Source organism: Calliphora vicina, chromosome 3, assembly GCF_958450345.1.
Source record: "Calliphora vicina chromosome 3, idCalVici1.1, whole genome shotgun sequence".
Classification (NCBI taxonomy): Eukaryota; Metazoa; Arthropoda; class Insecta; order Diptera; family Calliphoridae; genus Calliphora; species Calliphora vicina.
The window spans coordinates 53,708,364-53,735,808 of record NC_088782.1 but is presented as its reverse complement, the minus strand read 5'-3'; the positions used below and the strand labels follow the sequence as shown (position 1 = coordinate 53,735,808).

Here is a 27,445-nt window from a genome sequence, read left to right as displayed (position 1 = left end):
AAGAAAACACATAACATTTGTACTACACATGTGATTCTTAACGATATTTGTAAAAAATATATGTATATTTCTCTTCTATATGTTATATATAAAACAAACAAACAAAATTGTGTATTGTTTATTGCTTGGCAAAAGAAACAAAATGAAGTAATAAAAATCAAGAATATACATATAAAATAAGTAATACCTAAAAGTTATACAAAGACTAAGGGAAAAGAAAAAGATTTTCACCCGAAAATAAAATAAATAAATATACTATTATACCATAAAACACATTTGGCAATAAGTTAACGTAAGAAATTTCGTTTTTTTGGTGAGACTTTTGCTTATGTTTTACCTTACTACCATTATAAAGCGTCTCAAGTCGACTTCTACTCTATTGTATATAATACGGGAATAAGCCGTAAAGTGAGATTTTTTGTAAGGACTTATCCTTAACAATAATAGCAAGAGCAACAACATCAACAACAACGTGTGCTGTTACTTCTGGCGACATAAAATACAAATAAGAAATTTATTTTAATGTCGTTTATATATCAAATACTACTACAGCTCCAACTACTGCAAATACAACAGCAAAACCTTAAATCAACGAAAACACAGATACACACACCCTACACCACCTCACAGTTATACGTACCAACAACATACTACCTGCATTTTCTTCATACCGACCAGTCGTCATAGTACAAAAAAATATAAAAAAAATATAAAAAAAAATAAAAATTGTTAAGTAAATAACAGCAACAACAGAAGAAAAATTATAAAAATATTTGTGCACATAGAAAAGGAAAAATAAATGGAAAGTTTTACAAAAGCAACAAAATCATTGTAAGAAAATAGAAATAAAAAATCGAGAGAAATATTCGCGTGTGTTTGTGATAAAGTTTGTAAAGATATAAAAGTATTTCTTTCCCTGGTGTTAAAAACTTGTGATAGTATATGTTAAATAAATAAAAAGTAAAAGAAATCAAAAACAATACATATGCAAGTACACATATGTATGTATCTATGTCGACGTCTATGTTTTACCTAGGTGGTAGCAGTAGTTGTGTGATATATTAAAACAGTTTAAACGATGAAAAATAACGTCAAAATAATACAAATGCACAACACGTAAAATCCAAACGATAAAAGTTAGACGAAAAAAAAAATAAAACCAAATCAACAACAACACCAACAAAAATCTAAGCTAAACGTTGATTTAAGACTTAAAAGTAACAATTTTTACAAACACATTCCGCATCTTTACATACTTACTTACCCACTAACCTAAACATTAAAGGGGTGTATGGATTTGTTAAGCAACAAACATCTTTATTAAAGTATTCAACGCAATTGCTATTTAAGTTCAATTTTGTAATTTGAAATTTCTGTTAATAGACAAATTCTTCAAAATCCATTATAAATAATGGCTCCTCCGCTCAATTGTTTTGCGAGCTGTTCGAATTTCCTGCGCTTGGGATTTTTACTACTTACTTTGATAATGGAAAACACACAGGCCAGAATAGGTAAGTTATTGTTTAGTTATAATTATATATACATCCCGAAGTTATCTTTACGTATATCACAAAATCTTACATCCAACGATCCAAATAGCTAACGATCGTCAGGTTAGCTATTTTATTTTATATCCATTTTTACTAAAATTTTAGTTTGTTGTAATACCGTATGTCTAATTTTTGTGGATAAGCTTGCGTTATCTTCATGTACATATCGTTACCTTAATATAGAAAGGCTTTAACTCGTGTTTTTTTTAAGTCGAGATTTTTTATCTTAATATGATATTTTAACGAAATAAACGAAAATCTAGACTTCCAAAAAACACGAGTTAGGGCCTTTCTATATTAAGGTCACGATATGTATGTGAAGAAAATATTTGACAGGTTTTTAAAAAAGAAAAAATTATTTTATTTTTATTGTCATCATTGCGACCCTTTAATTCTGAAAGGGCATGTTGAGTATACCATTTTTATAGAATAAACTTATAGTCTAGCTGGTCTGACTTTTTTTTACAGTGGATCAAATTTTTAATATTTTTAAACGAAGGGAGCATTATACTAAATGAAAAAATTTTTGTAAGTTAATGTATAAGAGAATACTTACTGTCGGGATTATAGTGTATTAATCCTCTAGATCCTCTCTTTGGGGGTCAATTTGACTTCTTTTTCGAGAAAATCAAAAAAAGTAACCCACTAATGCCAATTTATAAAAAACAACTAAGAGTGCTATATTCGTCTGTGCCGAATCTTATATACCCTTCACCAAATTATACTTCAAAATTTTAAATATTTTTAGGTAAACAAAATTTATTTTTTTTCCAGTTATTTTTTTAATTTTTTGGAAAAAACCTATTTTCGATTTTTATTTTTAATATAGAATTGCCATATTATTTTGGTTGTTAATGCACTTAGTTTGTAAAAGGTGCAGTAAATGAGAAAGATGATAGGTTTCAAGGCTTTTTAAAATATTTAATATTTCATATTAGCAACCGAATTTGTTGCCAATCGAATAAGTCGGTTGCACACATTTTCGGCCCTATCAACAGACTTTCAGTTGTAGCAACCAAACTATTGTTACCAATTCTGAAATTTTGTAGCCATAACTGTAAAACTTGGTTACACAGGTAGAGTCATTTGATTGGCAACAAATTCGGTTGCCACTACGAATATGTTTTCTCTGTGTACGGTTTTTAGAAACTGTTACAAGGGTTTTTGGTCTTACAAAAGACATGTGATACAGAGGTCGCTAAATTCCTTAGCCCAACGTTTTAAATGCAATTACACATCTAAGTTTATTTGTTGTCATGGTAATGTGTGAAAGAAAGTTTCATTTACGTTCTACTAAAATTTCGAGATCAAAGAATAAAATTACTGCTTTAAAAACGCATAAATTTACATTTTTAAAATTTAGTTCCATTAAATTTTGACGGCACCAGTAAAATAAATGGTTGATATCGGATTGGAGATATAAATGATTGCTCAGTATGTCAAGAAGCTCAAAAAGATTTTAACATCATCCGCATACATCGGAATGTTAAAAAAATTTTAAATTTTTTAATTATTATCGAAAAAAAATTAATGAAAAAATTGTTTGTTTAAATTTCTTTTTTATTTTTTTCAAACTTTTTTTTTAAATAGATGTTTTATTATATCTGGATTACTAAGTCATTAATGTAGACAATATGGATATTTCAAAGACCTTGGCAATAGCGTATATAAGGCTAAAGTAAGTCAGTCCTTAAATGGTTCAAAATCAGGAAAAATATTTTTTACCCCGAATTTTTTTACACCAAAAAAAAAATTTTATTATAAAATTTTTTTCACAAAAAAATATTTTTTTTAAATTAAAAATAAAATTTTGAAAAAAAATACAAATTGTAAATATTCAGGATCGTTATAGATATCGAAGTCGATAATGGCTGAGATATAAGGAAAAAATCAGGTCAACCTCGATTTTTTATCTATATCTGGATTATTAAGTCATTAATGTAGACAATATGGATATCTCGTAATAGATATTTCAAAGACCTTTGCAACGGCGTATATAAGGCCAAAGTAAACCGGAAAAATAATTTTTTTTGTGAAAAAAAAATTCGATCATTTCTTTCACTAAAATAAAAAAAAATTAAAAAAAATTTTGCCACACAATTTCTTTACTAATAAATTAAAAAAGATGTTATGAATATTTTTATACCCTACACCACCATAGTTTGTAACGATCGGTCCATAATTAGTCATTAGCTCCCATATAAGACCCACTTCCGAAGATCATTTTAACGAAATTCAACAAAAATAATTTTCATATATACAGAAGACATGCTACCTAATTTTAAAAGAAAACTGTTTTTATTAGTGTAGGGTATCATATGGTGGTACTTGACAGACTATACTTTCTTACTTGTTTATTAATCAATTTATTTCAGAAAGAATCCATATATATTATGCATTTTAATTTATGAAATATATTTTATTATTCACATTGTAGCATTTATTCAATTCATGGTCAATTTAAAATGAACACTTCTTAATTGTAATTACGTATTAACATTAGTTAAATTCATTAACAAAAATAACTATTACAAATTATTACAGTATATCAAAAGTCTTTAAGAGTTTGTAAATATTTTTTGTTACTGAACATATCTAATTATATATATATGAGTAAAATAATATTATAATAATACAGGTATATCAATATTTTGTAAATAATTTAGGTTAATTCAAAATATTTAACATTAAAATTATATGCAATATGATAATAGTTCGGGCATAGCACAAGGTTTGCGACAACACTCATCGGCTACACCATCATGACGACGTCGGCGAGTTTTGGCCATCAAACTATTGGGATTAGCATTTAGCAGTTTGTCCATAAATAATGATGAAAATGGCTGGGGTAAAAGAGCATCACTATCGAGACCATTATCGTTATAATCAATTAAGGGAACTAAAATTAAAGAAATATAAAATTAATATTACAAATAGAAATTGAACTTAAGTTCAAGGTTCAAATATTTACCTGATTTTTTGGCCTTAAGGTTTTTGGAATTAAAACCATCAACACAGATCATGTCCAAAAATTGTGTCAACGATTGACCACACAAACGAAAATTGGCAGTACTTAGATCAGTAATGACCAAGAGCATTAAAAGGCCGCAGGATATATATTTGATAGAATTCATATTTAAATTAATTTCACTAGATTTATTTTTAATTATTTTCTTTTTAATATGATTTCTTAAGAACGTTATCCTGTTGTTATATGTGAAAGTATCTAAACTTTAGTGATGCTTTTGTAGTGGCTGGAGTCATTATTTATACTAAAATTTTATATTATTTTTTTAAGAAGTCCTTAAAGGATGTATATGCATTTTCTAATTAGCATATGCGTCATGATTAATAATGAATTATTGCATATTTATGAGCTCACCTATATAAATAGACAACATATGAACTTGTATTTATGTGTAGGTTTCGTTATGGTTATTTGTAATCGCTCATAGTTATTCATGAGTAAGTACATTAGGATAGCTCTACTAAATAAATATGAATTTCAATAGAAGAAAATTTGGTTTGTTTCGGAATGTTTCGTTGTTACTGGATCAAAGAGCTGAGACACCTTAAATATTTTTTAATATTTGTGTCAAATGCTCTAAGCCGACCTAGTTATTTCTGTCTGTCTGTCCGTCTGTTAAAGACGTGATAGTGTCTAGAGAAATATCCTCCGTTGATTAAAGTTGTTGAGTTAATTTTAAATACAAAATTTTATTTTAGTTGGCAAAGTTATTAATTTTTTTGGTGCTAACCTAATATACACATGTATAAGTATATAGGAATGTGGCTTCAAATGCATATGCTAATTTTATTTGTGGCTTGTTTTATCGATTCTTTGAGAGATCTATGCACCATATGTTATATAGGTTAAGGTTTATACCATTAGTGTATTTACCATAATTAAACACAATTAGTGGATTCACAAGGTAGTCTATCATGTCATATTGTCATAATGTTCTAATATTTCACAACGTCTTATCCGGCTTTTAGGCATTCGGCGAAGGCCTCTGCTGGTTGGTTATGACAGCAAAATAAACACAACATACAGAGTAGTATTATTTTAGGACATTTTTTGCTTGAATAGTAATAACAACATTTTTAAACCATTGTGAATTATTAGAACATAGCGATTATATGACACTCTTTCTTTTTCTCACTCAGAAATGTTTATCTAAAACTTAATGAAATTCTAGGTCCAAAAACAGCTACCGTGACTGTTAAGCTACTGAGCAAACTCTGTTTATTTAAGACATACAGGCAATTCCATGCCATAGTACGTGACATTTATACGCTTATAGAGTGGAATAGATTTTGCAAAAATAAGAGTATCTAAAAAATAATTTGATCTTTATGTTCCATTCAGGGGGTACTATATTTTAAAAAATAATAAGTTCTTTCGAAACAATGTTGTCCAAAATATCGAGTGAAATAAGAGTATATCGTACTTTAACGGAAGTAATTTTGAGGTACATGTAGAAATATGCGAAAATTTGCGAAGCGTGAGAGGTGCTATGTTTTCTTTTTATTTCATACACTAAACCAAATATTTTTCCTTTACAATCCATTATATTTATATAAAAACAATCTTTGGATGATTTTATAATAAATAAAATTTAATATCGTACGTGACAGATTTTTCTCTTATAGTAAAACAATATATATTCTGTAAATATACATATGTATACAAAAACTAAAAATATAAATAGAAAATATATTCGATTTCAATAAACAATTTGATAGTAGCAAAAAAACAATCGGAGTCAAATCGTAGCCTAAAATAAAAAAATTAAATTAAAAAATTAAACATAGTAAGTATTTTTGTTTTATTATTTTTGCCCTTAAAATGTTGTAATAAGATCTAAATACTTTTACACAGTAACATTTTAGTGTTTTCTTCTAGTCAAATTATCTTGAAAAAAAGTTTTAAGGGCTTTTGTTTTTTTTAATTTTTTTGTCATTCTCATGGAATTGCCCATTTGGAACCACGTCGAAAAAGTTTGATATTGTTTAAATATTGGCATTAAATTTTCCTAAAATACTCATTTGATCCAAGAACTCCTCCTTGTTTATCAATTATTTAAAAGTATGTATTAGAGACTAACTTGATGAAAATTGGGATATTTGACGGAGTCTGTTGATATTGTGACCGGGAATACTTGTGTTTGGTATCATCTGAAAGGTAACACAGTGCACGAATTTGACACTTTTTTTCTGACAAGCGGGGCACCTAGCTGGTTAACCTAGTTCGGGTACACTGAATCCAGTGCTGTTAACCGTTTTTATACCCTTCAACATCGTGAGAAGGGTATATATAAGTTTGTCATTCCGTTTGTAATTTCCACAATATAATTTTTCGACCCTATGAAGTATATATTCTGGATTCTTATAGATGGGGGAGTCGATTTCTATCTGTTGAAATCAACTTTTCGCAGTCCCCAAATAACTTACATACACCATTCAATCATCAATATCTCCTCGGTTGCTATTAAAAATCGAGAAAATCGGTTCACAAATGGATTTTTGACCTACATATATTACTATTGTGCTATTTATCTATAGCAAACGAGTACTTGAGTGGAAATTAAACATGTGTTTTGTTACTGTAACAAAAACAAAATACATGTAAAACGTACACTCAAATCACTCGTTCGCTATAGAAAAACAGCACATAAGTCATTAATATAGACAATATGGCTATCTAATGATAGATATTTCAAAAACCTTTGTAACGACGTATATAAGACCATAGTAAGTTGGACCTACAGTGGGTCAAAATCGGAAAAAATATTTTTTAACCCGATTTTTTTTTTCACCAAAGTTTTTTTTCGCTAAATATTAAAAAAAAAAAATTCGAAATAGATGGTGCCCGCGGGCGTACTGCTGGAGACCTATAGTTTAGAGTATATAAGTTCCAGTAATTAGCTTCATCTTGTTTTTCTCCGCTGTTTGTTGATGCAGTTTGCCGACTATGCAGTGTACAAAAATATATTACAGAATGGCAAGATAAATTTTAACATTTTTGTTGATTTTTAATCCATAAATTTGACTAGTAAAAAAATACAAGATATATATATTATATAACACCGTGAATGAAAATGTATCTTCTTTCTAAAAATTAATAAAATTTTTAAGAATTAAAAAATTGATAAAATACAGTTTACAATTTTTAAAGTTCAACAATAGTTTTGTTTATAAATTATTTTACATAAAATTTTTTTATTAAAAACCTAAAGTAAATAAAAGTTTGTTTGAGAATAACAGATTTTGCCAAAAAAGCTCTCTTCTTGTAGTATAAAAAAATATTTAAAATCCGATCGGGAACAAAATATTTGCATCATGGGGCTTTGAAGATCTGAAAACACCTTATCGTTTAAAGACCAAATTCAAAACTAAAGGTCAGCTGCACTTCCTCTATAACTATGGAAAGTTTGTTAAAATCTAACTGTTACCCTTTACGATTTATTTCCACTTTTTTCATTTCCACCACTAGGCACTTATTGCATAGATGGCCTATGTCTTATAAAAATTAGAGTAATAGTTGTCTTCAAATCTTATCTGCTTTGTACTTATTATATTTTCCTTTTATAACTCTTTTTGTGTCATAATTATATTACATAAAAGTAAAATCCCTTTCTAATGTTTAAAACTTCAGATAATTTGATTATTTCTTCTAATGCTACAAAAACACATTTACGTAGGTGTGTATTATATAAAAAAAAAGATTCAAACGTAATGTAGTCAAATCTTATAAATTTAAAACTTTTGTTCAACAATTTTTATATTAATTCTAAGAGACATTATATTAATATTAGGTTGCATAAAAAAAAACATAAAATCTAATTTATTAAGGTAGAAAATGAAAGGAATGTTAAAACAAATTAAACATACTTATGTAAACGTATATACGTATTTGTTTACTCCTACATGGGTATATACATACATATGTTGACATGTGTACATTTTCGTAATCCTTAATTTAATTATCTTTTAAAGTTAGCATAGCAATGAACGTACTGTAATATAAATCTTTTGGCTGGATGTAAAAACAGAAACAATTCTCAAAGATTTACTGTAATGAAATATGTCGTTTGTGTGTAAAGAGGAAGTTTACAATTGTAGCAAATGTAACAAAAGATATGTAAAATATATTATGAAATAAACAGTAAGACAAGGTGGATTGAATAGGATACTTGTAGCTAAAGATAACAATGGGAGTAATCTAAATGACAAGCGAAATTTATCATGTTGAACTATATATAGCATTAAATGATAGATCCTTAAAAGCAGACAGATAGTTCCACAAATAATGCCCGTAATTTCAACAAATAGATAGATATCTACGGTGTAAAATACACAGCCGATAATTTTACCTAAATTCTACGATAAAAATTACAAAATATTTTTACTCCATAAGTAACTAAGCACTGATAGATATATATTTGCTGAAATTACGAGCATAATAACATCAAATTCGTATTAATAAACATATCGAAAACTTTTCCAACGCCTAAAAATATATAATTTTTAACAGAAAATTTTCATGTAACAAGATATTTGCATTACACATCATTAAAGTCCTTGCTCTTACTTTAATTTCGAAATTAATGTTTAAGCATCCTTACACACGCAACTACACAACACAAAGCCTAACAACAATGTCATTTGAAAAAGGGAAAATTACATGTCATACACAATAAGTTTTAAGGGGAATTACATGTAAATTCTTAAATTTTGATTTAATAAGAAACAAATATGTTTGTATTCTGCATGTATTAATGCTGTTTAACCTTTAAAGAGATTAAAATGAAAGTATGAGTATTTCCTTATTAAATGCTGATGAGTTTATAAAAGTGTACTATGAGAAACTAATTTAATTATTTTATATTTGTAGAGAGATAAAAGCAAAGTAATAATGTGTTGTGGGAAATACTTATTTACTTAGTAATTGCAAAAATTCAGGGATGAGAATATATCATCCTGGTGGCAAATATTTGCTTTAGAGTAGCGCTAAAAAACAAACTTGCTTAATCCGAAAATCACATTAACGAGCATAAATTTCTTAAAAATTTATTTACAGAAATAACTATCATATATACATAAATCACTCAACTTAATTTTAGAGCGATAATTCACGAAAATAAATTACACAGGTCAATAGCAAAAAAAGGCTTGACTAACCATTATATAGATTTTTGTACCTAAGTACAAAAATCGTAAAATTTTTCAATTCTATGATAGATTTTTTTTTTAAATTTTTAAGTAAAATTATAAATTTTGTTAGACATTTCTCCACATAATTAATGAGGGTTAGTTCGATAATATTAAAATAAACATAGAAAAGTTAAAATTTTTGTACCAATAAAAAAACACGTGTAAAATTTATACTCAAATTACACACTTGTAAGCACATACAATTATCTGAACATGAGCGAATTCACATAATTGTGAATAAATTCGAAAAGAATCAATAGATTTTTATGATCCATATTCATCATTTTGTTCCTATTACATGTGGCTTTGAGATAAAGCAATAAATCTGGACAATTTTTCATGACGTCTTCAATATATATTTGAAAATTTGTACATAGTATGCGGAAAATTATTTTAAAATTCAATGGTTCAAAAGAAGAATAATAACTACTCAATTTTATGTATATTAGGGTATTCAATCGATTAACCGATTAATTTTGGACGGCTAACTGTTCGAATAATTTGAAATTGTCAATTTTCAAATAACAAATAAACCGATTAATTTGTGTCGATTAAGCGAAATTCCTTTTTTGGCACTTTAAAATTGTTTTTTTGTATTATTTTATTTTTCTGTTTCAATTCAAATACAAATTAAAATTAGATATTTTCTGAAAATCCAATAAACATGATTAGTGATTATGTATAACAACTGACATATTTAATTTACATGTCTTAGAAAATTTTTTTGTATTTACATGTATAGACGAAACTTTTTTTTTAATTGAGTCTTTTATCATAACTAAACGAAACTATTAAATTAATCAAAATCTAAAACAATCCAAAAAGGAATATTCTTTATCATGCTTTTGATTTCTCCAACATATACAATCAGCGAGAGAGTTTTTTTCCAAGAAAAGTTTTATTAAATCTGAAAAAAAAAATTGTTTAAATTATATTCGTTTTGTAAAAGATTATTTCAGAAGATCTCACTAAAACCCTAAAAAACTCACATATCTCATTTGCTGCAACAACGTCATAATTCAAAATAAAGTCGTTTCCAAAAAAATGTGTTTGAATATTTTATGACATTTTACTATTTCTTAAATAAATTTTCAACAAATCATCCGATTTCAGAAATATAAATAGTAGATGTTAATATCTTTCTAATCTGTATTTAATCCAAATTTTTACTTATGAAATTTACGAGAAAACATGAATTTTAATTTTGATGTTTACAAAAAAAAAAAAAAAAACACTCTCACACAAAAAATAATGATATGAAACTATATGAAAGATTATATATTTTGTATTACTCAGTTCATAAAACACGGATTTTGAGTTATAATGTTGTTGCAGCAAATAGGCGATATGTTTACAAAAATGATCTCAAATACCTTATTTGCTGTTTTTTACACAAAATTTGTTGTTGTATTTTCAATTTAAAATGAAAATACAAATTATTCGGTTAATCGTATAATTTTAAATTAACCGATTATTAACCGAATAAATCTAAACCTCGATTAATTATTTGTTCGATTAACCGATTAAACCAGAGATTCAATTCAATTGATTAATTGAATACTAGGGTGTTCGAATTATTCGATTTTTCTCTTGTTCGAATAAAACGAATAATTCGAATAAGAGATTTTAACTTGTTCGAATAATTCGATCACACGTTTAAATTTTTTTAAAATAGTAAAGAATGAAGTTTTGATCCTGAATTCAAATAGAATATTCATTAATTCGGGTTTTAAATTGAATAACTAATTCTTTAGTAAATTAATTATTCATTATTTCTAAATTATTTATAACAAATTGTATTATTCATTCAACGTTGCAGAATCTTTGCTTAATAAAGTGGTTTTGGGAATTGCACAATAAAGGGAATCTGTCCAAAGTTTGATATCATTGTCAGTGAACGTGGCTAATTTGAAGTCAGGCAGCGCGTGATACGCAAAAAGTTTATTACAATGATAGACAAAGATGTTCAACGATGATCAAAATCATGTATAAGACGAACTCCATGCCTTTCTTGCAACAAAACGTTAGTTTGCAATATTTGTGTTTATCATTCGATTTATTAAATATTTTGCAACACTTACTTACGCGGTTAATAACATCAATTATATACATATATTTTTAAGATCATTTCAATGTAATCATTATAAATGTCATACTCAATGTCACTTTCGATGACCGTTTCAAAATCACATTCTCAATCACATTTTAATCTAAGTTAATATTTTGATAATAAATTGTGATTCTTCTAATATTTCGCCAGCTAAATAACAAATATTTTATTCCGTTTCTTTTATTTTCATCAATGTAATCATTATAAATGTCATACTCAATGTCACTTTCGATGACCGTTTCAAAATCACATTCTCCATCACATTGAACTCCACTTTAATCTAAGTTAATATTTTGATTATAAATTGTGATTCTTCTAATATTTCGCCAGCTAAATTACAAATATTTTATTCCGTTCCTTTTATTTTCATTGGTTGAAGGTCCTAAGTTAAAAATTTTGAAAGATTTGTTTTTAGAATTGTAACTTCTTGCAGTAATATTTATATATTTATAGAAGGAGCTATCGGAACATTTATCTACAGTGATCAAAAGTCCCTTTGTCTTTAGTTATTTGTCGAATTTCAGAAACAATACAATTTTTGTGAGTCATTATTACTTATTTAAATTTTAAATTATGAAAAATTTTAAGCAATTTAATAAATTTAAATATATATGAACATTTATTCGTTTTATTCGATTATTCTACATAAAATTGTTCGAATTATTCGTTATTCGAAAATTGCCATTTTTAAATTGGTCGAATAATTATTTGTAAGAAATTATTCGATTAATCGAACGATCATTATTCGAATGAATACCCTATTGAATACCCTAATGTGTATTAAACAAAAAACTAAAAAAAGTACTAAAGGATATATATGTACATCAATTTTTGTTTATGTTTACTTTGATAATATCGGACGAATCGTAATCATTAGTTATGTGGAGAAACGTCTAAAAAAATCATAATTTTACTTAAATATTTTTTAACAAAAAAAAACTTACCATAGATTTTAAAATTTGTACCATATTTGTCCTACTGGAATTACAATACATCAAAACTGTGAAGTGGTTTAAAAAGCCTCAACAAGAGCTTGCAAAATTATTGTGAGCTACTCAATCACTAATTTCAAAACATTTGTGATCAACAAGATTCATTCAAAAGCTAGGAAATTGGGTACAATACGAATTGAATCCGGGAGACCTTGAAAGACGATTTTGTATGTCCGAAAATCATTTTTGCACCAAATCATTATTTGCGATGAAAAATTTATCCATTATGATAACGCGAAGCGTCATAGATCGTACGTGAAGCGCGCCAAAAATAAATATCCATGGCTCTAACGTAATGCTCAGTATTTGGTGGGAACAAAAGGATCCTATCTATTATGTGCAATTTTATCACATCTATGGATTCTGTACCGAATAGACATACCAACCGTCCAGTTTTCGTCGGGACAGGCCAGTTTTAGAGTTGAATGTCCCGTGTCCCGGCGATACTCTGAACGGGATGCCATTTGTTTTGAAAAAAAACATAACTTTTTCATTAATTACCAAAAAAAAATTTAAAAAAATCGAAAATTGGAAATACCGATAGACATAAATGCTTTATTTTTTGAAATATAGTATTTTCTAAAAACTGAATATCACTAAACTCATCAGTAATGCATGTTTTTTCTCGAACTTTAAAATACCATGTAGATTAATTATCTATCCGAATCACGTATTTTGCTGTAAAATGGCATCGATTTGTTAGTGCATATTTTTGCATATTTTTTTGATAATGCATATTTTGTAATATTTTACTTTAAAATGCATATTTAGATGCTTATTATTAAACTTTTACTTTCAAAAATAATCAAATTATAACCAAAATTCAAACAACGTATCATCAAATACATGATTTTCTTAAACAAAATAACGTTAACGCTTTGAGTAATTAATTAATAAATAGTATATTACCCTATTTTAGGTAGTTTCCTTATACATATTTATACTCTACACCACCATAGTGAGGAGGGTATTATGTGTTTGTGCAGATGTTTGTAACGCATAATACCCTTGTTTGTAATATTAGTCTAACACCCACCTTAAAGTATACCGATCAACTTAGAATCACTTTCTGAGATTAAACGATTTCCGTCCGTCCGTCCGTCCGTCTGGTTGGCTGGCTGGCTGTCCATGTAAAACTTTTTTGTCCCAAGGACCAAGCCTATTGAAACTGGTTGAAATCGGTCCATTATTTCACCTAGCCCCCATACAAATTTCGCTCCAAATAAATTTTATATATTCAAAATTCTTGACACCAAATTTTGTTACGATCGGTCCATAATTAGTCATAGCTCCCATATAGACCCGCTCAAATCAATTAAAAAATATAAATTATTGAAATTTTAAAAGAAAAATGATTTTGCTCTTTTACTTAGTCTAGGGTATTATATGATCGGGCTTGACCGACCATACCTCTCATATTTACTTTGTATGACAGGTGCCACGCCCACTAACACAATAACATTTTCACCCAAACTTTGTAGAATAAAAAGGGTGATATTAGGGCAAAATTTTAAGACTGACACAATTATAGTTCTGCAGATATTCGAAAATAACTATTATAGTATCTATTCCGATCAGTCCCATTTTTGGTTAGACTTCATACAATATTCGGCCAGACATGAAACCACATTATACAATACTATTTAGAATAAATCTTGTACAAATATTTCAAAGTAAAAGCTAAAAATTTTTAAATCATGCATCCAATACATATGAGTTGGATTCTATCGAAAGATCATTGAAGACTTGATCGATGAATTCTCTAAAGCCATGCCAGTCGGTTTAATTTTTTAGGTAGCTTCGGTGTTCTGAAACAAGGATTCATCATCGTAATGTCTGGTGTGCTAGTGCAGTTAGCAACAATCGGCCGAATGTTGATCTCCACCAGCTCCAGTTTTCCGCTTGACTATAGTGTCAAAGCTAATAAGTCCTCTAGGATCAGCAATAATGATGTTGCCACTTAAATCGGGTTAGCATAGATAGTTTGCTTTTGATGTAAGTACAAGGAAATATGTTCAATTTTACGCACTTATTCATATATATCATTGATTCCTTATCAGAAAAACATTACACACTGCTTTATTTTAAGTTGATTCAAATAAAAAAAAATTATTCAGTATCTCGAAGTTCTTTTTAGAAGATTTGTTGATGGCTGTGTGAAGGAAGTCCTTCCTCAGCCTCTCCACATCCTACCATAAAAAATGTCTCATCATTTGCATAGAAAATCTGTTGTTTATAGAAGTAATATACAGTTTAAATAATTTGTTTTTCCAAATATTTTTGTCACACATTTTAAAATAAAAATAAAAAACTTAAGTTTATCTTTGCTTACATGTATTTGTTTATTTTGTTATTTTGTTTTGATATTTTAATCTATCCAGTGTACTAATGGCTACAATTATTTAATACTAAACTATATCTTAAATAAATATTTTATAATCAGCCCGAGTTTAAAAGAAATATATTTACAATTCAGAGATTTTCATATTTTGTTTAATTATCCTATCTTTTGTTTAATCATCCTATTTAAGATAAACAATATGCGGCTAATTCATGGTAGGTGCAAGATTTATGGCAACATTCATCCACAATACCCAACATTCTAGTCCGACGATTTTTTCCCAACAAATTTCCTTGTTCGATTTGGAAAATATTAGAGAGTGAATTGGAGTCATAGGGGAGTGATATATCATCTTCAATGGCTGGAAGAACTGAGTTGGATTGAACTGCAAGAAAAAAGAATAGGAAAATTTCATTAAAACTAATTTTTTTAATTAAACTTTGACAACAAATTAATTTAAACAAATATTTGTGTCTAAACTACCAACAGAAAATACAAATTTTTTATTCGTTTAAATTCAAAACTTATTTAAAACATCAATACAGATAAACTGTAGTGAAAGTAATTTAGTTTGTTTCACTTATTAGGTGTGAATAGTTTGGCTCCAGAGTGTAAGAAAAGTCTAACGAGGACAAATCGCACGATCTCGGTGTTCAGTTCACATCACCTCCACGTGATATGACCATGCCCTCAAATCGCTTGTGCAGAATGTTCCTTGTGGTAGTAATGTGTGGCACGTAGCGCCGTCGTCTTAATACCTCTCATAACTATGGTGTCCATATCAACCAACTCAGGTCAAACGTCGTTTTCAAAGGAATGTGGACCGATGTCTCCGCAATCCCAAAATCCACACCAAAAAGTGACTCTTTCGCTAAGCATTCTAATAACATCAATTTAAAATATTTTTCCTTACCTGTTCTCTTGGCCATTGGCATTGTATTAAATCCATTTTCGCATATAACCCACATAATTTGAGTCAATTGTGCTCCACATCTTCGATCAGCAAATCCATTGATTTGACTTACGGCCAAACATACTAAGAAAAATCCAAGAAGTTTCATGGTAAAAAAATGTTGTTAAAAAAAACTAGTGGAATAGTTAGTCCAAATAGATGCAGGAATAAGAAATTACTGATATTGAATAAAGATGTTCAACAATTATTTATACTAAACTGAAGATTTTACTTTCTTCATTTACATTTGGTTTTCTTTATAAATATTTTAGCCAGTATTTTAGCATAATAATTATAGCAAGGAACCGTGGGTAATTTCTAAGAATCTGAGAAAAATTTTAAATAAAGTTGATTAAAATGAAGCTAAATGTTCTGTACGTATGCACATTGCGATTTTCGTAATTGTATGTCACTGTGCCTGAAACAGGCACGTGTATGTTAATTAGAATATTCTGAGGTTTTAAGGTAACTATACGTACTTATGTATTATATGCATTTTGATTTTGTCTTTGAAATTAATCAATTCTTAATATAAACATTTAAAAATAACAGACTACTACAATGTGTATAAGACTGCATATAGCCACCTACATTTATATCAACTGATAGACACATATAGCAATCATTTACATATTTAACATGTGTGTTTTATGAAAATATTTTTACGTTTTAATTATTTATTACATGAGTCTTGCTTCGAATATTACGAAAGGATTTACAATATGTGCAAAAATTTGGAATAAATTAAATATTCATATTTCTCTTATTAAAATTTTGGTTAATAAATATTATTGAGTACAAAATTAGATTTTCGTTAGAAATTCTCTATATTTCTGTCTATACGAAATTGTTGTAGACAAAATTTTAATAGCAAATATTGTCCCCTCAATAAAACAATAGTGTATAAACATATACATTATTATAAACATTATTTTTTTTATCACATAAGCTACATAACTGGTTCTATATATGGTCCACAAAGTGGGTCAAAAGATCAATTGAAATATTTCTTTTGTTTTAGATGTCTTTTAACACAAAAATTTCAAACGCAATTATTTCGAAATGGCAAAAAAATTATACGCCATTGTTTTATTAAGGGGACGATATAATACATAACTTTTCTTCTACTATATTTAGTGTAAAAATACATATTGTGCCTAAATTTAACTATTTACACATAATCAACTTCATGTATTTCAAAAAAATATTTTTTTTTATGTAAAATCACATCAGAACAGCTTAAAGCTACATATGAGAAGCCGCAGAACAAAAGGTACTTTTTCGCATCTTATCAAAAATTGGGTTTTTAAAAATATTTGGGTTGAAATCTTCTAGAAACAATCAATTTAGCAAATTTTTTTAATTTTGTTACTAAGTAAATGTGTTCCTAAAAATAATTGTGCTTAACAAAACGTACAACACTACACCATTTGTCATTGAAATTGAGAAAATTCCAAATGAAATTGAAAAATTCAAATTGAAATTTAGAAAATTACAAATGAAATTGCGAAAATTCCAATTGAAATTGAGAAAATTCCAAATGAAATTGGGAAAATTCTAAATAAAATTGAGAAACATATAAATTATTTTAAATTAAAAAACAAAATTAACGATTATATCAGATATGGAAAGATGTGGTGGTCTGGATAGTGAGACCAATTTCAACATGGTTGGTCTCGTGTTGGATCCCGAACAGTTCTTTCGATACCGATTTCCCGTGGTCCCGACATTATTGAAATGGATAGTCGCAGAGGTTCGTTCACTGCGAAAGCGCAAACGAATAAGATAACAGCAAGAGTAAAATAAAATTTTCTCAATTTCATTTGGAATTTTCCCAATTTCATTTGGAATTTTCTCAATTTAAAATGGAAATTCTTAATTTAATTTGGAATTTTCTCAATTGGAAATAGAATTTCTCAATTGCATTTATAATTTTCTCAATTTAAAATGGAAATTCTCAATTTCATTTGGAATTTTCTCAATATCATGTATAATGTTCTCAATTTCAATGAAAAATGGTGTAGTATAAAACGAAAAAAAAAATTATTTAATTTTAATGTATAATTTGTTTACATATTAGATCAGGTTTAAAAACATTCATTTAAAATATTACACCGTACGACACTCAATATTAGACACGAACCGGATGATATACCTCTGAAACAATAAATTAAATAGAGAAAAACTGCGTTTCCACTTTTTCATTTCGTGATCCTGTTTCCTTTTAAAAGGACTTCAAATTTTCAGAGGAGTACATTTTTAAAAAAATGTTTTAAAATACTTTTGATCATCCTACCATGTTAAATTTAGTGTCAAATAATCAAGAAGAGTTGCAAAATATTTCGCATTATTTTTATTTTATCCTGTAAGGATCAAAAGATGTCAAAAATGTCCTTTAAAATTTTTATCCTTAAATATCCTTTTAGATTTCCAATAATTTTTTTATAAAAATAGTGAGTTAAAGCTCCAAATATTGAATACCACATGCCAAATTTCATCCTTCTATCTTAACTACTTAAGTGTTAAAAAATATTTTAAATTTGAATTATTTAATTTTTTTATTTTATTTTAATATTTAATTCGAAAAAAATATAACAAAATCCGTTGTGAAAAGCAACGAAGAAGACTTTTTAATAAACAAGTAAAATGGTATAGTATTATAAAGAGTTTTCTTTTGATATGAAACTTATTTGTGTTGAATCTTATTTGAATACACACATTTTCGGTAGTGGGCCTTATATGGGAGCTATGACTAATTGTGGACCAATCGTTACAAAATTTGGTGTGATGAATTGTGAATATATGAAACATATTTGTGTTGAATTTGGTTTGGATACTGACATATTTCAGAGATTTATGTATATTAATGACATTTTCGAGAATGTTTATTATATGGGAGCTATAGGCCAATTGTATGGGGGCTAGGATAAATAATGGGCTCATTCTAACCAAATTCAATAGCCGTTGTCCTTGGGGCAATATAAAGGGTTGTGCCAAATTTAGTCAAATTATCTTTAAACCTGCGACCTGTAGTTTGATTACAAGGTTTACATGGATAGCAGGAGTATTTTGAAATATTTTTTGAAAAATGTACTTCTTTGAAACTTTGAAGTCTTTAAAAAGGACACAGGATCACGAAATGAAAAACTGAAAACACAGTTTTTCTCCATTAAATTTATAGTTTCAGACGTATATCATCCGGTTCGTGTATAACGAATTTTTTTCTCTATTTGTCGGACGGTGTTATCATAAAAAAATCATAAAAACATACTTTTTCATATTTAAACATTAATGCCATAAACTTATCTAATTAATGAAGCCAATTGGATGGATATTAAAAACGTTTTTAAACAAATAAAAGGTACTTTTTCGCACAATCAAAATTTTTGGGAAAATGAGTTTTATTTATTTCACCCCCTTAAAAACCTGCATGAACCTGGAAATGGTAACAAGTTTCTTATAGTGCACTTACACTTGTAATTTTCAAACTAGTTTATGATCATAAGCTACTTTCATAAACCATACCGTTTACATCAGCATTTTGGTCAGTTAAGTGGTTTATTTTTGACAAGTCATAAAACAGCTGACTTCAATTTAAAAAAATTTAATAAAAATATGGACGTTGTTACGATATAAACATACCTTTTATTTTCGTTGTCCATATTATATAAAAAACACTTTTAAATAAATTTTTTAAACTTTTTCTTACAGTTTGGCTTTTTTTAAAAGAAAACTGTTTTTTTTTTGTTTTTGAGCAAATGTCAAATGTTACCAGCGTTGCCAGAAAAATGTTGAAAACAGAGTTGCATTAGCAAAAACTCGTTGTTTGTAACTAGTTTATCTGAAAAGCTAGTTACAAACCTGTTTTTGTTTTGTATGGATAAACAAGTTTCTTAAACTAGTTTATCACCATAAACAACTTATAACATGTTTATGGCGTAGGTGTAAATGCACTATAACTTATCAATAGATACATCTAACTACCATAAGTCACCACATTAAGTGTTAAGGATGTTTAATATAAAACCATTTTAATATCGGAAAAAGAACCTTTTGTTAAAAAATAAAGAAAAAAAGTACGGTTTGTTAAAAACAAAATTAAAAAGTATGTTTTTTATGCGTTTTTTTAACGATATTTTAAATGATTGTTTTTAATCCTGATCTAATATATAAACAAATTAGAAATTGAAATTAAATAATTATTTTTTTCGTTTTATACTAGTGTTGTACGCTTTGTTAAACACAAATTTTTTTGTTCCCATTTGCTTAGTAAAAAAATTTAAAAAAGTGTTGATTGTTTCTAGATTTCAATCCAAATTCATATTATAAAAATACCATTTTTTTCGAAAAAATTAGAAATAGTACCTTTTGTTCTGCGGCTCCTCATTTCAATTTAAAGTTCTTCACCTCTATAAAAATCACCCTTTAGTTATTTTTGAATATCAAGTCAAACGTAATTGTGAGAGATTTTAAACTTTGTGTAATTAATTTTATGCCAAAGATTATGAAGTGTTTCTCCCATAGAAAGTTAAAAATAATTATCGGATATCTGAAGAACTATAATGAAATTCTGAAAATTTGGTGTGACCGAAATTCTTAGGAAATGTATCAAGATTTTTTAAAATCAGCAGGTATACAATTACAAACTAACAAGAAGTTGCGGTATTAAATATATTCATTTAAATTTATAAAATTTTATCATATTTTTTTATTTACCTAGGACAGGGTATTTATAGGATGTTGTCAGTGCAAAAGTGGTGTAACCCCAAACTATTGTTACATTATTATGTTATGCTCTGTGTAAAAACGATTTTTTCAGCACCATCTGTTTTTGAATACCAAAATGTATTGATATTTGTAATGTAAGTACTGTATATAACACCAGAACAGCAACCAAAATATTTTTGGGTTACACCACTTTTGCGCTGATGACCTAGTATATAAACCTGTGTCGTGTGCTTTAACAAATTTGCATACTTTAAGTCGAATATTAAAATTATATGAGTTATGCTTTAACATTTGTTCAATGAGGATCAGTGTTGCCAGTTTAGCCTTTTTGAGGCTAAATTTAGCCTTTTTATTTACTCTTTAGCCTCGAAATTTTGGTTTTAGCTTCATGGCTTTTTTTTAGCCTTTTCTTAATTTCAAAATAGCCTTTTTTGAAATTAAAAAAGGCTAAAAATTTCGAGACTAAAGAGTAAATAAAAAGGCTAAATTTATATTTGTGAACCATTTTCATTTTAATTCATTACTGATTTTCATTTAGCTTTTCAACATACTCAAGAATTGTGCAGTATTAAAAGAACAAATAACAATTGCCAATATCAAGTGGTTCAAAATGAAATAGAGTATTTTATATCTGAAAGCTTAAATGTCTAGCAAATTCTCTTTCAAGATAAAATTGTTATTACACATTATATTCATCATTATATAATGGACAAGAGCCCCACAAACTCTTGAAGGCTTGTGATACTCGATGGCGATCAATAGCCGTTAAACGTCTTGTGGATCTATGCTTCGAGTTAAAACCCATTTTGTTTTAATTTCGTCAAACCAGCAATTCTAAAAAGCCAAACTTTTAAGTAATTAATACACTGATTATAATTTGGCGTACCATCTTTTTTTAAAACCAGTATTGCACAAAGTACAAAAAATAAATAAATCATTTGCTGTTTTCTGATTTAAAATTCAAGGAATTTGATCCATTATCGTCGCCAATTGAAAATTGTTTATTGTTTTTGATACATTTTTCATACTAGTTTGATGAATGAGAGATAAAATAAAGAACGTTTTAATTAGTGAAGATTATGACAAAAATAATACGACAAATTAAACTAATTGAGCAATTGAGCAATTGCGACAAAGATTACCATATAGAAACTCTAGGCAAAATCAATTTTTTTCCCGTTGATAATAAAGTAGTAAAACCAAAAAAAATATATTATGTCATATTGATAGTGAAAAATTAAAGTGCTAATAAAATTACGAAGCTTAAGGATCAGGGGCAGAATATATTAAACTACAAATGGACAAATATAGAACCAACAATGTCTATTTTCTGACATGGTTAATCTAGTATTTAACTTTTTAGTACTTCCTTTAAGTAAAGCAGATGAATTTTATGAACATATTTTCTAATTTTTTATTTAAAAATAAATATAAACCAAAATTCTTAATTTATAATATTTTAGGTTTTTTTGGGCTTTTTTTCTAAAGCGGTTTAGCTTTTTCTGGCCTTTTTTTGAAGCCAATATAGCTTCTTTTTTCGCCAGCTCCTGGCAACACTGATGAGGATGTACACTGTAAAATGGAAAATTCAGTACATATGTACTTTTTTAAGTACTTTTTCAAATGATCAAAATACCGCTATACCCAATGACAACTACCTATCTGAGTTACACATTTGTTACTTTAAATCCAAAACACATTTCAACGTTATTTGTGCATTGAAATAGAATGCATAGCAATAGTTATGTACTTTCTATCACAAACTAGTACATTTTTGTTTTGAGTTCAGGAACCATTTCTAAAACATAATTGTTCATATATTCATTACCTTCTACATAATTCCTATAATAATAAACAAAGTTGGTTTTACATTAAGTTTTATATATTGATTAACATTTTTATAAATAAAAATTAGCAATACCCAAATATTTTAAAATTAGTACAAATACATAATAATAGTTGTAAAATATATTTCCAATCCAATGGCTATAGTAAGATTTGTGTTCACACTTATCTAGTTTATACAATAAGCAGCAAGTTCACTATATTTACAGGACTTTTTGCAACATTCGTCAGCAATTCCCAGCATTCGAGTGCGTCTAGTTTTCGCCATTAAATTTCCTTGTTCGATTTGAAAAATATCTGATAGTGAAGATGGGGCATAGGGATAAATTCCATCAATATCAATGGCTGGTAGAACTGAATTGAAGTGATCTGGATGATCTAAAAATATAAAGTAGATTTTTAAGTTTTCAAAATATGTATGTATTTACAGTGTTTATAACATACCTGATCTTTTAGAAATCATGGTATTAAAGCCATTTTCGCATACAATCCACATTATTTGAGCCAATTTTGCACCGCACATACGATCTGAAAATCCATTGATTTCGTTTACAAACAAACAGGCGAGGAAAATACCGAGAAGTTTCATGGTGAAAAGTAAAAGATTCGGACAACTGTAACTGTAAGTAGTGTTGGCTGGTATAGTAAACGGATGTTACTGATGCTGGATATGGATTATCTGCAATTATTTATACTAAATCATTAATTGACATTTTGTTGTTATTTAGTTTTTGCGTTTTATCTTTTGGCCTTTTGCCGTTTTATGAGTTATGGTAGATAAATTAATTTATCAAATATTTTAATATTAAATAAGACAGTGGCAAATGGAGCAGAAAATACAAATGATATTAAAAAATAATAATAATTAAGGTCACTTAGTTTTTAAATATATTTTTATTAATTTGCAAAGAAAATTTTAAAAATAATTTTTCATCAATAATTTAGTAATCGAATTCAAAAATATTTTATAAATTCTGAAGGTCCTTTCACCTTAAAAATCTAAATACATCGATAAGATTTTCAAAAAACTGAAAAAATATGTTTACGGATTTTCAATACTTTTCAAAAACCCAAATAAATACAAGTTTTAATATTTCATAGTAAGAATTACTTACATGTTTTGCAAAACAATTCAATGTTAAAAAATTGTTTGATAATTTTTCGCTTTTCTATACCCACTGTATTATGATTACATCTAAGCAGGTAAATATCATACTACGTTTGCATGTTGTTACTGTAATTTAAAATAGGACACCATCATGATGAACGTAAATATCAAAATCAACAACCTGTAAAAGGAAATATTTTAATAACAGTTCATTGGAATCAGCACACTTCCACCAAAAGACCTTGAGTCAATCAGCTGACATGACACACATTAAATCTCCATATTTAATATTAAAGGCTTCTGCAAATAAAATGATTTTGAGGACTTAATTAAATGAGAACAGTAATTTCTATATAAGTAACATAAATCAGAGATTTTTCTTTTATTTTAATTTGAAATCGATTAATAAATTAGTGCTTTAGGATTCGTTAATAGCGCGATGTCACAAAAAACAATTTTTGGCAGTAACAGAAAACTATTTAAATTATATTGCATTGTATTGTATTGATTACCTAGTAAGTAATAAAACTAAATTGTCACGGGTACATAGGATGAATAAAGAAGAACAACTTGAGGATTAAAACTTATTGTGCAGCCTCGAAATATTTTATTAGTTTACCTGTAGCAACTTTTTACCTATATTCGAGGGAAAACCAAAGCTGCTTTTCGCAATTATTTTATAATATGCATCACTATAACAGGAGGTAATACATTTCTACTGATGTTTTTGAAATATACCAATCGAATACGACATCTGTCCTTTTGGCTGCCTGCCCTTGCATATTTTCTGCTCAAATAACAACTCGCACTTTTAGCAATAATATTATAAAATTTGTCATATAAGTTTATCCATACATATTTATTAGTAAATCCAAACAAATGCTGAAAATCGTAACTAACCATAACATCCATATATGTTAACCTACTTCAAAAAATAATTTATTTTAGGTAAGGTATGTTACAAATGTTTGATGTGGCCAAGTCAGCAAGATTATATTGGCACCAAGGTTTTTCAAATTTTCGGTCAAGAACTCTATCTTGTCAAAATTTGACATTTTGGCCAAACAGGTGTTTTTTCTCATCCATGTAACTTATTACCCATTGTTCTTATCAAAATTTGTCACAAATAGTATAAGCATTTTCACTTTTTCTTTGCTAAATCAAAAACTTGTTTGTCACCTTAGGCGCTTGTGCATCGTGTGAATTTAACAACAAAGAAATTACACCATTGCCGATTGGTCACCATAACATTGTCGATTTGACACCGTCCATTGTCAGTTTGTCACCCTTCCGTTGTCGATTTGATACTGTTCCTTGTTGATTTGACACCAATCGTTTTTGATTGTAAATTGTGTCATCCCTTCCTAGTCCAATTTTACCATAATATTTATGGTGATTAAAATGAAACATAAAATACCTAATTTTTAATTAATTTAAGATTTCTTTAATATAAACACATTTATAAAAACATTTTATAATGCGTAAAAAAATGTCATGGTTATTGTTTCCAGGAACTGTTGTACTTGCAATAATCACATTATTCAGATATCTCCTAATTGTTCTTATTACTTGTACTTCATTTATTTCGTTCACAAAACATTCATACTTTTGCGTTCTAAATAACAAAAAAATAGTGATGAAAAGCTGAATAGTAATTCACGGTGAGATGAATAATTTGACAACATTGTGTTGGTGATTCACACACTTTTGTTTAAAATTGTAAACGTACGAATTCGATAAAAAAGTGACACCGTATGGGATCAAAATGGCACAAACCGTTGTCGATGGTGCAACTCCATTTTTCAATCAGTATACTTAATGACAACTTCGCTCTACAGTAGAACAGTCTGGAATAAAATACAGGCGTATTTCATAAACTGGACTGTCTCAAAGATGTGTCACTGACGGATTATGTTATCTATGTTAGAAATATTGATTGGTCCTAACGAGGACTATATAAAAAAAGACTATCAATTATCGCCATAAATTCAATAAAAAAGGAATGTTTATCATAATAATAATATCTGAATATTGTGTGATAAAACGAAGCAAACAGAAATTTTCAAAAAGTCAACAAGATCTTTAGGTCATTGAAGATTTAAACTTGGTCAAAAATTTTAAATTTGCTTTGGTTTGTTTTTTATCGATATTCAAAGTATGAATTTTACATAAAAATTTTACATACAAATATCTCTCAGTTTTAGTTGTATATAACTTTTTAACCGCTTATTAATTTTTTACCTAAATGCTACCCAAGTTTCTATATATTTTCCAAAGAAATTCATTTCTTTTTAATACAGGATATCGATCCAAAAAGTTATGAAACAAAGGATATTTCAAAAGCGTTATCTGCGGTTAAGAGCGTTATATATGGTTAATAGATCATAAAAAATTAAATTCAATCTTTATTTATTTATTTTAATTATATTTTATATGATGTATATATTATTTTATTGGTGTCCTGTGTCCCGTTTTAGTCCTTTAAAGTTGGGACTCAAATATCATAAAATTAAAAACATTTATTAATATTATAACTTTTAGGGAATGTTTCTCTACAAAACTCTCGTCACACCTCGTCCATCCTTTTATTTTATTACTAAATTTAATGCATTGTAACTAGGGGCCGAATTACCGCATGAGCTATCGTATCGAGAAATAATTTCTATTTCGAAATTGTCAATTGTATTTCAGAATTTTCCAATTGTTTCTCAGAAATTACCATTTGTATTTCAGAAAATTCTAATAGCAATACAAATAAAAATTTCTGAAACACAAATAGAAATTTCTGAAAAACAATTGGAAAATTCTGAAATACAATTAGAAACTATTTAAATATAATTATAAAAGTCTGAGATACAAATGGAAATTTCTGAAACACAAATGGAAACTTCTGAAATATAATTGGAATATTTTGAAATACAATTAGAAAATTCAGAAATATGATTCTGAAATTCAATTGGAATTTTCTAAAATACAATTAGAAACTTCTGAAATACAATTGGAAATGGTGTAGTTTTACATTTTGAAAAACTCTCCATTTTATTGACCTATTTTTCTTTTTGGAAAGTGAACAAATTCGACAAAGTGTGTATGTTTATGTATTGTACCTTGTATAGCTGTGGACGGATTTAGTTCATTCAAGAACGATATGAAAGTTTATTCTGACCTGTTTAAATATATCAGATAAAAAGTAATATATTACATATACATAGTTCCACAATCAGCCAAAGCGGCTTTACAAAATTTGAATACATTAACTTGCATACATTGTCGAATTTTATCACTTTTCAAAAGACTGACTTTCACGAAATTTTCAAAATTGGAAAAATTACAAATAGAAATATAAAAATGGCCCCATAAAGTAGATCGTTGTCTGAGGAACCCCGGTAGTGTTTATTAAAAATCAACTTTTTAAAAAACAAGTTTTTCTGTTAATCGAAAATTTACATTTTTTAGAATTTTATTTTTTAAGAGTTTCTGAAAAACTTTTTAAGTAAACTCATCGCCCTCCATTATTTAGAATCATTGTAGTTCATTCAAATTTGTATCGAAAGAGCTGTAAATTGTATATCAGCAGTTTGGGTTTTAAATCAGATCAAATG

At 27.7% G+C, this 27,445-nt stretch overlaps 1 protein-coding gene across 1 annotated transcript; it reads right to left on the bottom strand.

Moving 5' to 3' along the window:
- Positions 1-4,243: 4,243 nt before the first annotated feature.
- On the bottom strand, positions 4,244-4,648 carry LOC135955467 (probable insulin-like peptide 3). Its single transcript, XM_065505818.1, has 2 exons — positions 4,522-4,648; positions 4,244-4,449 (listed from the first exon to the last, which is right to left on the bottom strand). Exons 1-2 carry the CDS (start codon positions 4,646-4,648, stop codon positions 4,244-4,246), a joined length of 333 nt encoding a protein of 110 aa, XP_065361890.1.
- Between the last annotated feature and the right edge of the window lie 22,797 nt (positions 4,649-27,445).

Excerpts from the sequence above, each read along its gene's own strand:
- LOC135955467 (XM_065505818.1), bottom strand. The coding sequence starts at position 4,648 with ATGCTCTTGGTCATTACTGATCTAAGTACTGCCAATTTTCGTTTGTGT. Across the intron at positions 4,450-4,521 it reads CCTTAAGGCCAAAAAATCAG|TTCCCTTAATTGATTATAAC; the intron begins GTAAATATTTGA and ends CTTTAATTTTAG.